This window comes from Schistocerca gregaria, chromosome 1 (assembly GCF_023897955.1).
Source record: "Schistocerca gregaria isolate iqSchGreg1 chromosome 1, iqSchGreg1.2, whole genome shotgun sequence".
Classification (NCBI taxonomy): domain Eukaryota; kingdom Metazoa; phylum Arthropoda; class Insecta; order Orthoptera; family Acrididae; genus Schistocerca; species Schistocerca gregaria.
The window spans coordinates 578,398,062-578,413,236 of NC_064920.1; the positions used below are offsets into that span (position 1 = coordinate 578,398,062).

Sequence of the window (15,175 nt, forward strand, 5' to 3'; positions counted from 1 at the left end):
GTACAAATCACCTGTGAGGAAATAAAGGCAAACAAATGGATGGATATTTTCGTGCGCGTATGCTGATCTCTATGCACTGTTATTTGTTGTGAGCCCAGGTAGTCGTACGGGGCTGTGGTTTCCTTACCCACAGCGAGGAGATGGTCCTGCATGTTATGGCTGTTCAGCGGTTGGTATTGCTGGCTTAGTGATTCCTGCCATCTTGGTACTATTGCAAATCATCATAATGAACGGCGACACCCTGTTACCAAGATGATGTATGACAGATGACTCCGCTAGAAATGATTTTCCCCGACTCTAGGCACTCGAGGTGACCATGAAATGGATGGTCGTAGTAAAGCCGAGTGACTGAACGACTTCGAAAAGTGTCGCAAGTGCCGGGCAGTCGTGGTTAAAGGCGCTGGTAACGACCTTCCCGCCCATCCTGCCAGTTCATAAAGTGTGCTCACACTGCAGAGGCGCGACATGCCGACTGTTCCGTGTGGTCTGGTTACAGGTACGCTCCCTCTCTCCAACAGAGCAGCTACATCTGTTATTTTCTATCTCAAACACTGCGCATCATTTCACGTACAACTCAATTCCGGTGGTGGGCTTATTGGTTTCGCACATAAATGAAATATCATTGCATCTTGATATTTCAGTTTAACAAGTCATAAGATTATAAAATTCTAACAAAACATGCGAAGCTTACTGGATGCAATATATTGTATTTTCCGTATTAGATACAGACTGTAGGTGATCTGCTGGATTTTTTTGATTTCTTGGCGTCTGGTGTACATAGTATACAGCCAGATCTTCTTCACCGCTGATAACAATACTAACTGCAACTGTTGGCTGGCTCGCAGCACTGATTCCTGCACTTACTGTATGAAAATTTGAAATACTCTCCCGATTTTTCTTCTAAGATAGAGGCATCCACTTTAGCGGAATTCTTCGAAGCATATCCGCACCGGCATCAGGAAAAGACAACGATGCCGTAATTTCCGTTTAAGTGCCATCGATACACGTCAACTGTATCCTTTTCCATAATGTTGGATACACCAGCAGGTCGGCAACGTTGCCAAGTACACTATCCTTGCAAAAGTATCCGGACACAGATTAGTGGACATTAATATGGGAGTTCGTCCAGCCTTCGCCTTGATGACGTCTTTAACTTTGTTGCGGACGCTTTCGATAAGGTGTTTGAGTGTCTGTAGAGGAATGGCAGCTCTGTTCTCCCTCTGGAGCCGAAACCACTGAAGATAGTGTCGTCAGAGGCTGGAATCTGGAACCACGTCTATGTTCTAACTCGTCCCAGAAGGATTTCATTGGATTCAGGTCGGAATTTATTGTCCACAAACCATTGTCTCATAGATGCCGCTTTATGACAGGCTGCATTGTCATGCTGACAGAAACGATCATAGTCTCCGAATCGTTCCTCTTCTGTACGCAGTAAAAAATGCTGTTAAATTTGTTTATATCCTCGCGTATTTAGAGTTTCCTTAAGCACAAGAAGGGGACCACACCCAAATTACGAAAACACCCCATACTGTAACACCACCTCCTCTGTACTTCACTGTTTGTACTACACATGGTGGCAGGTAATGTTCTCCAGGCATTCCGGAATCCATGTCCTTCCATCGGACAGTGCGCAGCATGATTAATCATTCCAAATCACTCTTTTTCCAGTGGCGTCTCTCGTTACACCACCTGAAATGTCACTGAGCACTGAGTACAGAAATACGTGGCTTATGAGGAGCTGCTTGACCATAGAACCAAATTCTCTTTAAATCCTTAGTTAGGCAGAGTCACTGAGCTAACTGGACTTTAGAAGCCTCGAGCGGTTCCGTCAGGTGACTTCATGCGATGCTGTACAATCGCCCTCCGTACATCTCGACGTTTCCTGTCTGCAAGTACGTAAAGTCTGCCTTGTCTCGGTTTATCTGTGGCTGTTCCTTCGTGTTTCCTCTTGACAGTCGTATCACCAATTGTTGACTCGGACAAATTTAGGACTCAAATGTCTCTGTTAGATTTGTTTTCCAGGAGACCTTCAATGACTAGCCCACATTAGCTCTATGCTCTCCTGACCGATTCATTCTCCTGTCACTCCTTCGCTAGTGACAACACAATACTTGCCATCTCCTTTATATTGGCCTCTCGTGACATCTAGTGGTCACTTCTGCATTACAAAAAGATGCCGGATGCGTTTTATGAGACAGTGTACCATGTTGCACTGTAAAGGATCACACAAATAAAAGCGAATAATAAAATTCGAAACTTTTCAGTTTTGTATAATGGTAAGATGGCATACTTATGTTGAATTGTAGTGAAAATATAGTCATGCGGAATCGTTAAATAAAATCGTCAGTACAGATTATTGATTCTGGTGTAGACTGGAATTGTTACAGTGTTGCAAAGCTAGAGAGATCAAATGCAAGCAGCTCCCTCGACGCATAAACTGGTTTGAGTTGGTGAGACGGCAAGAAAGAAAAAAACGTAAAAGCATCGGTTGAATATTTTCAACAAGCAAAAAGTGCTTTCTGATACAGTACATCGAATGGGGATCTTCTGTGTGCCGGGCGGATGGCGCTGATTGGGCGTCTCTAACCCAGAAGTGCTCCTACTAAGCACTGCATCTTGCAGATGTAAATCGTCCGTTGCACAGCCTAAATAGGGGCTAGCTATTCTGAATTGCATTGGTGAACGTTGGAGCCAGCAGGCTCATCTGTCGACCAACGGTGACTGAGTATGGAGGATGCGTTTGTTCTCTTGCGGCTACTTCCACGGTCTGCTGCTGACTGCACGGGACGCAGGCGGTGGTGCGGCAGCGACTGTACGTCGTTAAGCGCCGCTTTGCCGCGAGCTGCACACGCTCCTCTGCGGTGGCGGCTGGCAGAACCAACACGCGGCCGGCCCCGCATACCAACTGCACTCCACTTACATTCTCACTCGGTGCGATGCACTGCCTTTTTGCGGTTTCCATTTCTACAACTTTTTGGCCAGGCGATCCGCTGCCTATACGTGTTATGATCACACGTCTCGTTACTGGCGGAGACTTCCCTCCCAATAAAAAGTATGTTTCACAATATTCCGCGATCTCAATCGGGATGGGTATAAAATATAATTGGAGTATGACGCATGGTACGAACTTGGAATGATGTTCAAATGTAGTTTAATCTACAGCGCGCTAACCCAGAAAGAAGATTAGGGAAATTAAAGTTCAGCATTCCGACGAGTTCATTAGAGAAGCAGCACGAGGTCGGATGTCATGAGGAGAAATTCGACCGTGTTCTTTCTCAAAAAAACCATCCTGCCGTTTGCTGTCCTTCAGTTGGTCGAGGGATAGCACTGATGGCGACATGCAACGAACTGACGCATGGTGCAGGGAATGGCAATTGAATCTCAATGTAGACAAGTGTAATGTGCTGCGAATACATAGACAGAAAGTTCCTTTATCATTTAGCTACAATATAGCAGGTCAGCAACTGGATGCAGTTAATTCCATAAATTATCTGGGAGTAGGTATTAGGAATGATTTAAAATGGAATGATCATATAAAGTTGATCGTCGGTAAAGCAGATGTCAGACTGAGATTCATTGGAAGAATCCTAAGGAAATGCAGTCCGAAAACAAAGGAACTAGGTTACAGTACACTTGTTGCCCACTGCTTGAATATTGTTCGCCAGTGTGGGATCCGTACCAGATAGGGTTGATAAAAGGGATAGAAAAGATCCAACGGAGAGCAGCGCGCTTCGTTACAGGATCATTTAGTAATCGCGAAAGCGTTACGGAGATGATAGATAAACTCCAGTGGAAGACTCTGCAAGAGAGACGCTCACTAGCTCGGTACGGGCTTTTGTTGAAGTTTCGAGAACATACCTTCACCGAGGAGTCAAAGCAGTATATTGCTCCCTCCTACCTATATCTCGCGAAAAGACCATGAGGATAAAATCGGAGAGATTAGAGCCCACACAGAAGCATACCGACAATCTTTCTTTCCACGAACAATAGGAGACTAGAATAGAAGGGACAACCGATAGAGGTACTCAAAGTACACCGTAAGTTGGGTTGCGGAGTATAAATGTAGATGTAGCTGTAGATGGAGCTTTCTAGTCGTCTGTGCCTGTCCTCTGAGTTAACCACGGCTCCACTTCACTTGGCGCTCTGATGTTACAAAGGAATGTGAGACCATCCTCGATCTGGCATAACAATCATTGGTTTGGTAAAAGCCAGCGTAGACTTTTTTTGTGGCTTACACCCTCATCTGAGCGAATTTCTTGCTGGTTCCCTATCCCTCCCACACACAGAAAAACAGTTAAATATGTATGAAAATATCAGGAAAAGTTTTCTCGATTCACAGACAGGTGGAATGTGTGACTCTTTTCACTTAGAGTAGCTAACTGGTGCCGGCAGAAAATACATTGCATGAAAATCAGCTGCCAATTCTAGGGTGCGTAAGTGCCCATCATTAGCAGACTCTACCATGGCGGGCATATCGAAAGAGAAAAAATAAGAATAAGAACTGAAGAATAAAAGGCGGGTGGCCCAGGAGGAGGAGAATGATGATGATGATGATGATGATGATGATGATGATGATGATGAAGTTGGACAGACAAGTAAGTACGCTGCCAAACAAAAAAATTGACTCTGAAGGCGTGGTTGGAAGTCAATGTCAGTTTGTACTCGTGCACACCATCGGCGGGTACGCAAATGATTAGAGTTGTAATTCTCTGTGATAGGTAAAACGGACATAAGAGTACATTAGTTTTGTTCGTATTTAGAGTTGCTGCCACGCCTGTTACTGTATACACGGGATGTGGACAAAGTCACGTGTTGAGTAATCATTGCGAAGCACGCGGAGATGGGGCGTACCTGTGTGAGACAGCGTTATCACCGCTGGACGTGATTTGAAAAGGTTCCCATTGTGGGTATCGATTTGTCCGGCTGGTCGAATCTTGCAGTATCCATTGCCATTCCGACATGACGGTGGCTCGACGTTGAACGGCATAAACTTTAGCGCAGGCCTACTCGTTGCCAAAGTTATGGTCGGCTATCACGACTACAACGAGGTACGAGTAAGGTCGCCGTATTGTGCACCAAGTGCATCGTAAGCCGTCCATATCTGCACCCTCCATCCGACAACAAGTAATGGACTCCCTGCAGCATTCTGCGTTAACCTGCGCCGTTGGTCGGAGACGCAGCGGCCGGACGAGGGTAGTAATACCGTCCCACGTGTAAGCCGGCGCTAACACCACAACACAAACGGCGGCGTCTGGAATGTCGGCGCGACCGGGGAAGCATGAGCTGGTAACGAATGGCGTCGCATACCTTCTGGCTTTTCCCTATTTGAGCAGGATTCCAATTATATTCAACTGTCGTCTGAGATTAAGAATATCATCTGTAACTAACTACTTTATTTTACTTTGTCACCAGATGCATGAGGTGCAAAATTAGCTTTCATACTGAAGTGAGAATAAATTCTGAGAAAAATAGGAGTAAGCTATAGGGAAAGATGAGTAGTATACAATATGTACAAGAAGCAAGAAGTAAAAATGACATTGAAAGACCAGGAACGTATCGTTCGGATGAGGAAGGGTGTAAGGTAGAGATGCAGCCTTTCGCCCCTACTGCTCAATCTGTGTATCCAAGAAGACAGAAAAATTCAAGAGTGGGATGAAAATTCGAGGTTAAAGGATATCAATGATAAGATTCGCCGATGAATCTTTTATAATTAATGAACGTGAAGAAAATTTACAGGTTCTGTTGAGTGGTATAAACACTCCAATGAGTGCAGAATATAGTTTCAGAGTAAACAGAAGAACGACGAAAGTGATGAGACGTAGCAAAAATGAGAATAGCGAGATATTTACCATCAAAATTGAGCACGAAGTAGACGATGTTAATGAATTCTGTTACCTTGGAAGGAAAATACCCCATAACGGACGAAGCAAGGAGAACGTATAAAACAGATTAGCCCAGGAAGAGAAGGCAGTTCTGGTGTAGAGAAGCTCCGCTGACATCAAACATAAGCCTTAGTTACAGGAAGAAGTTTCTGAGAATGTACATTTGCACCACAGCATTGTATGGTAGTGAATTATGGACTGTGATAAAACCGGTACAGAAGAGAAACGAAGAATTTGAGATGGGATACCACAGATGAATGTTGAAAATTAGGTGGACTAATAAGGTAAGGAGTGGGGAAGTTGCCCCCAGAATCGCTGAAGAAAGGTACAAATGGAAAACACTTGCATTAAAGTGTAAAAGAAGTGGCTATTGAACTTAAATGACAATATTTAGAACAAAGGCGACGCTCTGCTCCCGAAACCTATTGTTCAGATTCAGGGCATCGGTACCGAGGAAGACTGTGGTATTGAACTCAAGTAGGGATCGTGATGATAAGATAAAGAAAGATTAGGGCACTTACTAACTGATACAGATAGTGACTTTTCTCTCGTACCATACGCGAATGTGGTACTGCGGAATGGGATAGCACAGCATTTCGCTAATATTGTAACGAAGTTCCCTCTGCAAAGAACTGTACAGTGACTGGTAGTGTCTAAGTGGATGAAGCCGTAGATATGTCATCTTTATTAGATCGCATCATTCGCGGAACCTACTCTAAGATAAACCATAGCATCTAGTCTTTCAACTAAAGCTCTGATCGTTTTCTGTATTGCTTCAACAATTACCGTGATTTTATTTGAAATTAAAAAACCCATGAAAATGTAGACCTTAGGAAAATAAGAACATTAAAGTAACGAAACGAACCTTGCAATACATTATAAGAATATTCTCTATCTTCTAGACAGCGATCTTGATATCAACAGTTTGTCATAAATTCTGTCTATTCTTTATTTCTTTCTGATTCGACTATTACGTTCTTTGCCGGCCGTGGTGGTCTCGCGGTTAAGGCGCTCAGTCCGGAACCGCGTGACTGCTACGGTCGTAGGTTCGAATCCTGCCTCGGGCATGGATGTGTGTGATGTCCTTAGGTTAGTTAGGTTTAAGTAGTTCTAAGTTCTAGGGGACTGATGACCACAGCTGTTAAGTCCCGTAGTGCTCAGAACCATTACATTCTTTGCGTCTGACATTAGCTTCTTTCCTGTTATTCAGGCACGTGCAACTGACACCTTCCACAGCAGATTACAGATGTGTTGTACATTTCAGTTTACTCTGCAGTCGGCACAATGTAGAGTCCAACGTGGTGAAATTTGTTTTCCATTATTATATTTTTAATCTCAAAGATGTTAAAGAATCAATCCCTTTGTATTATTATTCTTCAGCGTAGTTCTTCTAAAGCATTCCCGTTAAAAGAGATAACATGATATGACATTATGCCTCATTGCTTACACTAACCCAAACTTCTCTTCCTCTTTGTCTCTCTACCGACGCTTCACGTATTGTAGCCGCACCTTGATTGCTTTCTTGTTTATTGTATTCTGAGTAATTAGTTTTTTTTAGTGCTTTGCTCACGAGACAAAAGAGTATAGCATTGGTATACAGAGTATCAGAAAACGATAGGGCATTCAAAAAAAAATTAGTACTAAGCTATAGGCCTATCTGTTTGAAAAATTGTCTCCAGTTTATTTTTAAATTGTTAATAATTGTACCACAAAAAAGAGAATGCATTTTTTTAAAGTTACGCAATCGTTTAAACAGACAGCATGATATGTCACTGTACCATGCACCAGGATCTAAGATGAATGTTACGTTATCTGTTCACAAAATCACTTGCTTCAGGAATACTAGATTCCCGAAACGTGACCGACATTGTATTAAACTGTAGCAATTAACCCGAATTAGCCTTGATATAAAAAATGTTGTTAAATAAATACTATCCCCTTGTTAGAATAGCAGCATATAATTCTAAAAACATGAATGAAATCATAAAAGGGAGGGATTTTACCCTGTAAAATATTAAAACGCAACAGGAGTGTGAAATTTCCGAAAGGAATTACCTAGAAACTGAAATGATTTCATCTTGCACTGTATTGATACAAGAACCCAAAACGAGAAATAAAAAAGAACACCGGGTGGTAACTACGTTGCAGCGAGGGTTTTTGTTTACCTCTAAAAAGGATATTCAAAAACTCTATTTTCTCAGTTCAAATTATAAATCCTATTCGATCACCTAACTGGTCAGCTATTATCAGAAAAAAGTAGTGCATCCGAACTAAAATTATGGCATACTGTTCCATGTCTGATAGGCTAGGGCCACAATGAGAGCATAGTTATTAGTTAGAAAGAAGTACATCAGTGCGCTTGCATGTTCTTTAGATTTCTCTAATGAATCATATTTCTGCCTCGGAATGACCGATTAGTGATGTGCTTGCGGATGTACAGACAAGCTATTGTTTCCATTTTATGCACGACATAGCGACCCAGTCGTCTTTTTCAATTGCTGTAGGGTGTATTACGCCTACAAGATGCCTCGAGTCCAAGACAACAACGATTGGGTCGGTCGTCAAAATACGTTGTGCATAAAGTGGAATGAACAACTTTGTTGCATAAGAGAAAAGACGTGATTGAACATACTTCTTCTCTATCATTATAATTTAGTTAATAATGACTGAACTTTCCTAAGAGACTGAAACCTTACCCCAGTATAACACTACGAATACAATTTTACCATAATGAAAAAACACATCATCTGATCAAAAGTATCTGGACACATGTTAGTGGACATTAATGAAGGGTGCGTCCAGCCTTCGCCTCTGTGACCGCTTCAGCACTTCTGGGCTCACTTTCAATGTGGTGGCCATTGCCTGTGGAGGAAGGGGAGCCCATTCTTCCTCGAGAGCCGAAACCAGAGAAATTAGAGATAATGAACATTGGGGCCTGGAGCGAAGTCAATGATTTAAGACATTCCAAAGGTGTCCCACGGGCTTCAGGTCCGGACTCCGAGCAACCCAGTCTATTTCAGGAGTGTTATTGTTCCACATTTGCAGCTTTATGACAAAGTGCATTGTCGTGCTGATAGTCACCGTCTTCAGCTGTGTCTCTGATGCACGCAGTACACATTGCTGTAAAATGTGTTGTTATCCTTCCGCATTTAGCATTTCCTGAAGGGGGCCACATCAAAAAAAGAAGAAGAAAAAAAACACCCATACCGTAACCTCACCACCTCCTCTGTACTTCAGTGTTGGCAGTACACATGACGGCAGATAGCAGGCTGAAGTGGCCGTGCGTTTCTAGACGCTGCAGTCTGGAACCGCGAGACCGCTACGGTCGCAGGTTGGAATCCTGCCTCGGGCATGGATGTGTGTGATATCCTTAGGTTAGTCAGGTTTAACTAGTTCTAAGTTCTAGGGGACTAATGACATCAGAAGTTGAGTCGCATAGTGCTCAGAGCCATTTTTTTGACGGCAGATAACATTTCCAGGGATTTGCCAAACCCAAACCCTTCCATCGGGTTGCCACGAGGTACAGCATAATTCAACACTCCAATTCACTCGTTTCCAATCATCCACTGTCCAGTGGTGTCGGTCCTTTACATCACCTGAAGTATCGCCGAGCATCGGGTACAGTAAAATGTGCTTTATGAGGAGCTGCTCGACGACTGTGCCGCATCCTTCTTAACGTCCTACACAGAGTCGTCGCGCTAGCTAGACCACTGGTCGCTCTTCGGAACTCAAGAGTGACTTCTTCCGTTACAGCCACTCTCCGCATTGCTAGACATTTCTCGTCAGTCAGTACAAGAGGTGTGCCCGATCTCGGCTTACCTGTGGTTGTTCCTCCGCGTTTCCATTCCACAATCACATCACCAGAAGTCGACTTAGGCAGCTGTAGAAGGAATGAAATGTCCAAGATGAATTTGCTATTCAGGTGACATCTGGCGAGCACTCAAAGTCCGAAGTCACTGTGTTTTCCTGACGGGCACATACTGTGCTGCTGTTCTTCTACCAAAAAAACAGTACTCCCCGCTTCCTTTTATAGTGGCTGGTCCGCCTCTCGTGGCACCTTGTGGCCAACTGCACATTACGTCGGAGTGTCTGGATAGGTTTGATCAGACTGTGTTGTACATGTTTTTGCTTTCACATAGCCAGAATAAATTTAAATATTTTATGACATGTATTACAGTTACGCCTAAAAATACAAAAAAATCCTTTGATCTGTCTTCCTTATACATCTGCCTATAGTAAGAAAATAATTTCCGACTGAGGCAGAGCCCGTGCGCTGAGAGGGAAGGTGTTGCAGCAGTGCGGTGTGTTCGCAGGCGGGCTGTACCTGAAGCCGGACGACAGCAACCTGTACACGACGGTAGAGCCGACGCTCTCCAGCAACCCCAACGTGTTCTTCCAGCGGAGCGGGCTCCACCCTGGCCTCATCTACTAACACAAGTGAGTAGTAAATAAACACCCACTGTTTGAGAAACGTTTGGAAAGTCAGGCAGCAAGGCACCGATTAATTGAGAACAAACTTATTTATAACAATAAAAAATAAATATCGTGTGACTAGGGCCTCCCGTCGGGTAAACCGTTCGCCGGGTGCAAGTCTTTCGATTTGACGCCACTTCGGCGACTTCCGCGTCAATGGGGATGAGATGACGATGATTAGGACAACACAACACCCAGTCCCTGAGCGGAGAAAATATCCGGCCCACACGGGAATCGAACCCGGGCCCACAGATTGACACTCTGTCTCGCTGACCACTCAGCTACCGGGGGCGGACTATAACAATAAGTACGGTTAATGATCGAGTAAGTCTATTTAGAGAGCGGGAAACGCCCTACGTTCGAACGTAAATAGCTCAGTAACCTGCAGCTACGTTTATTAAAAGCAACAGTTAAGACATGATTTCAACAAATCTTCCCTCTGCGTGCTATTAGCATGTCTATGGTAATTCTCATAATAGTAGTACCTCAGAGTGTGCCGTGTTTTCGTGTGCGCAAAAAATCCTTTTCTCGAGTAAATGTTTTTGCTATTCAGGTGACATCTGGCGAGCACTCAAAGTCCGAAGTCACTGTGTTTTCCTGCACTTTTTCAGGAGATTTAGTTCCGAACAGATTTATTAATGAACTGTCTAGTAAGTAACTGAAGAACTTAGTTTCGTAATCTATGGTATATAGATTACTTAGACCAGGTTTCCAAGTTGTCTGAGTGTGGCGTTTTCGATCTGTCGGAGAAAAGTTAGCTTCGGGATTTTGCTTGGCTGTTGTGCTAGATGCTATCATGTTGGGGAATGTTGTGATGTGGAAAATAGTAGCTAATTTGTTCACAATTTTCATGTTATTGGTGAGAGCATTAGTGACATATTACTTACTACTGTAAATTTTTTTCAGTAAATACTCGCAAAACTAAGTGGCTATTTCGGTTCTGATTGTCTAGTAACTATCAGTGACCGATAATCATCGCCTGGCTGATGGCTACATCGAAACATGTTACGAGTTAACACATGTCAGGAAATACTAAGATTTTCTGGTCTTCAGTTAAATCAGTAAACGGATCAAATACAACTCTTCAGATTCTCTGTGATCATACTGACATCGAAACGGAGGATGACTTAGAGAAGGTTGAAATACTAATATCCTTTAATAACTAAGACTGACAAAGGTTGCTCTTTAGTTATTGCCTACAATTATGAATATATTTCTAAAGCCTTAGATTTTTTAACGAAATAATATTTCGAATCTGCATGAGGACTGGACTCCAGAATTAGAAAAAGAAGTCAGGTCAGCCATCAATAAGGCAAAATTTCTATTTTTTTTAATTTAATCGTATAGCTAGGGCCCCTCCGTCGGGCAGACCGTTCACTGGGTGCCGGTCTTTCAATTTGACGACACGTCGGCGACCTGCAGTCGATGAGGAAGATGTGATGACAATGGGCACAGCGAAACACCCAGTCCCTGGACGGAGAAAATTCGAACCCAGGCCCAGGGGATTGACAATCCGTCACGCTGACCATTCAGCTACCGGCGGCGGACAAAATTTCTATTCAAACGTTTTCAGAAGAAAATTCATATCAACATGAACCGCTGGCCGGAGTGGCCGAGTGGTTTTAGGTGCTACACTCTGGAATCGCGCGACCGCTACGGTCGCAGGTTCGAATCCTGTCTCGGGCAAGGATGTGTGTGATGTCCGTAGGTTAGTTAGTTAGGTTTAAGTAGTTCTAAGTTCTAGGGGACTGATGACCTCAGAAGTTAAGTCCCATAGTGCTAAGAGCCATTTGAACCATTTTTTGAACATGAACCCTCAGCCCGAAAAACTTCAGTCTCAATTTAAAATTTACAAACCTAACCATCGGATATGGATGATTTCTAATAGCATTGAATAGCACGTACCATGATTTAGCCAAATTTCTGCATGAGACTCTGAAAAAAATCATTCTTTTTCGAGAACAAATATTCTATCCCATAGTCACGCCTTAGTCCATAAAAAGATTTAGAATGCAGTTCAGATACCAAGTTGTTTTCATTAGTCATCAAAAATCTTTATAGGAACGTTCCCGTACAAGAAACGCTTAAAATCGTAGAAAAAAACCTTACGTCATTTCAAAAAATATCTTTCATAGCAAAAAAGTCACTGATTTCATGAATCTCATTACAGTCGTAGTCAAATACAACTAGTTTGAATTTAATGATCAGTTGTACCAGCAATCCGACAGTCTCGCTATGGGAAATCCATTAGCTGGTATTCTGGCTGATATTTCCATTAACTCTGTAGAAGAAAAGTTGTGCAACTGTTTTTCAGCTACAGCACTAGGCATTCCATCCTATTTCAGATACGCTGATGATATTTTAGTCATCCACAAGGAATCTGCAGATGGCATTGACCGTGTTTTCACCCTCTTTAATGAACTTCATGAGAAAATATCTTTCACCATCGAACTCGAAAACCAGGCCCGCTAGTTAAACTTTGACTTGACGCTTAGAGCAGAACACTGATCAGATCGTACCTGGGTCTTCCATACATCCACAATCTCATAAAAACGCTTTCTTTCACTCTGCTATTCACAGAGCAACTTCTACTCCACTTTAGAAAGAAAAATGCAGTCAACAAATTAATTTACTCAAAACGATAGCAGTTAATAACGAATATGAACCTGGCGTAGTGGATGACAACCTTAAAAAGAAAACTGTTGGATATTTGTTGTAAGTTCCTATGGGACCAAACTGCTGAGGTGATCGGTCCCTAAGCTTACACACTACTTAATCTAACTTAAACTAACTTACGCTAAGGCCAAGACACATATACCCATGCCAGAGGGCCGAGGGAGGACTCGAACCTCCGACGGGGGGAGCCGCGCGCCCCCTAGACCACGAGGCAGGAACTGTTAAAAGAGTTACTACGCTAAAAAATATTTTTCTATTCCTTTCTTGGGGCCCATATCCTATCAGATCCAACGCCTTCTTCGTAATAAATAAGACTGTAACGTTTCCTTTTCTACCAATAATAATTTGATAAAAAAAACTTCATTCTTAATTTAAAATCGACTCGTTGCCCTTTGGAAAAATCTGACTGATTTTCTGCGACACCTGCTCTTCTTACTGCCTAGGACAAACAGGACGTGACTTTACAACGAGATATAAAGAACATTTTTGAAGAAAAAATGGCACAACCACCCAAAATTCGTCTTTTGCCGACCACTTGATTACAGGTCACGGACCTAAAGCCATTCACGATATCAACATTTTGCACATCGAGAAGAAAGGACGTAGATTAGATATTCTAAAAAAATTAGAGGCTTTCAAACATCTTTCCCGAAATGATAGCCTCATTCTCAATGAGCAGGTGCGGTTGCGTAATGAAAACTTCTTCAACGGTTACTTGATGTTTGATTTCGGGCTTCCTCTTACAGTTACCGAAACATCTAAGACAACTCGTAATTTTTCGTTTATTAAATGGTTTATACTGGCTGCATTTCATGTTATATCGTTTTTCTGCAGGCTGTGTGATTCACCCCCGTTGTATTTTCTATAATGGTGTTTTCATCCTTTAAACTGTACTTCTAAGTTCTGATGTAGACAAAATGTTACCTTATCTGCTGGTGACCAAAAAAGTATTGCCTTTTACGTCACGTAGTGAATAATTTTAATCATGATATTGTTCTGTCGTTATTTGAATGTTAAGTAGCCAGGTTGTACTTGCGGCTACTGGATGACACTCTTGGTGCAATGTTCACCTGCCCGCAGTTGCTAACGAGCGCGCCTCAGTCTGAAGCTACCTGTGGCTTTATATGTATGAGCGGCCCATAGTTGCTCGCCTTGTGTGTATTTTTTTAAATTTTTGTGACTAAAGCCTTTGTCGTTTGATATTTATCTTATACGTGACATGAAAGTACAGTTTCTTTCCTGTACTGTTATTTAGAACTTTTCTGGAGACAGATCAACAAACAATGTGTGAGACCCAGCTCGCTTGCTCGTCCACGACACCAAGGACGTCGTATATACCGGCGTCTAGCTTGGTGACGTGTTCTTCATTTCCAGAAGGCGTTCGGTATAGTTTCGCACTGTCGTCTAATGAATGTAATACAAACGTACGGAATATGACGGCTTTCTTACTGATTGAAGAGGTCCTAGCAGAGAAAACACAGCATACCGTTCTTAACGGAGAGAAATTTTCAGAGACAAAAATAACTTCAAACATGGGTCAACACAATTACACAATGATAACTTAACTCTGAAATTACATGAAGCTTTTCGCAAATAATGATTCTTACATAAACACTGCGCAACACAATTAAAAGGGTCAATTTTCTGAACCCCCAATTTGAATACAGTGGCGACGCAAAATTCAAAATTTGGCTCAAAGTTGCTTACAACCTTCATACTTATAGAACGGCGCAAAAGCGACATCACCCTCGAGCTCAGAGATGCTTCAACCAGCAAGGTTTCGACACGTGCGAAAAGATATCAGGAGTTCATGTAACGTCTAAGGTGGGTTAATGATGTCAGAGTGGCACCAAATTTCACCACAATTCAGCCAAATGCCGCCATATGTGTCTCACGCTGTGAGGAGGTCGTCATAACTCCTCTTACGTAATTTCGCCTTTTCTTTTGACGCCTCTGCGATGGAGGTCAGAACTCCAATGCCCAGCGTTGAAATCACGCGTTTTCTTATAAGTGATCGAGGAAAATGTTTCAGATGCACCACCGCTCAGAATCGACACAAAAAGGCTCCAGGTGCTGGCTGGCTTAAAGCACGTCAGTGAAACCATCGTTGTGCTTGGGGCGTTGATTCCAACACACTTGACGGT

At 42.8% G+C, this 15,175-nt stretch overlaps 1 protein-coding gene across 3 annotated transcripts in view; it reads left to right on the forward strand.

Moving 5' to 3' along the window:
- Nucleotides 1-15,175, forward strand: part of LOC126356808 (uncharacterized) — a 477,415-nt gene that overhangs the window by 453,541 nt on the left and 8,699 nt on the right. For all 3 annotated transcript variants that reach the window (XM_050007398.1, XM_050007399.1, XM_050007400.1), the window contains one exon: nucleotides 10,196-10,319. In XM_050007398.1, the coding sequence (XP_049863355.1) occupies nucleotides 10,196-10,314 (119 nt within the window). In that variant the 3' untranslated portion in view covers nucleotides 10,315-10,319. The remainder of the gene's footprint in view (nucleotides 1-10,195; nucleotides 10,320-15,175) is intronic.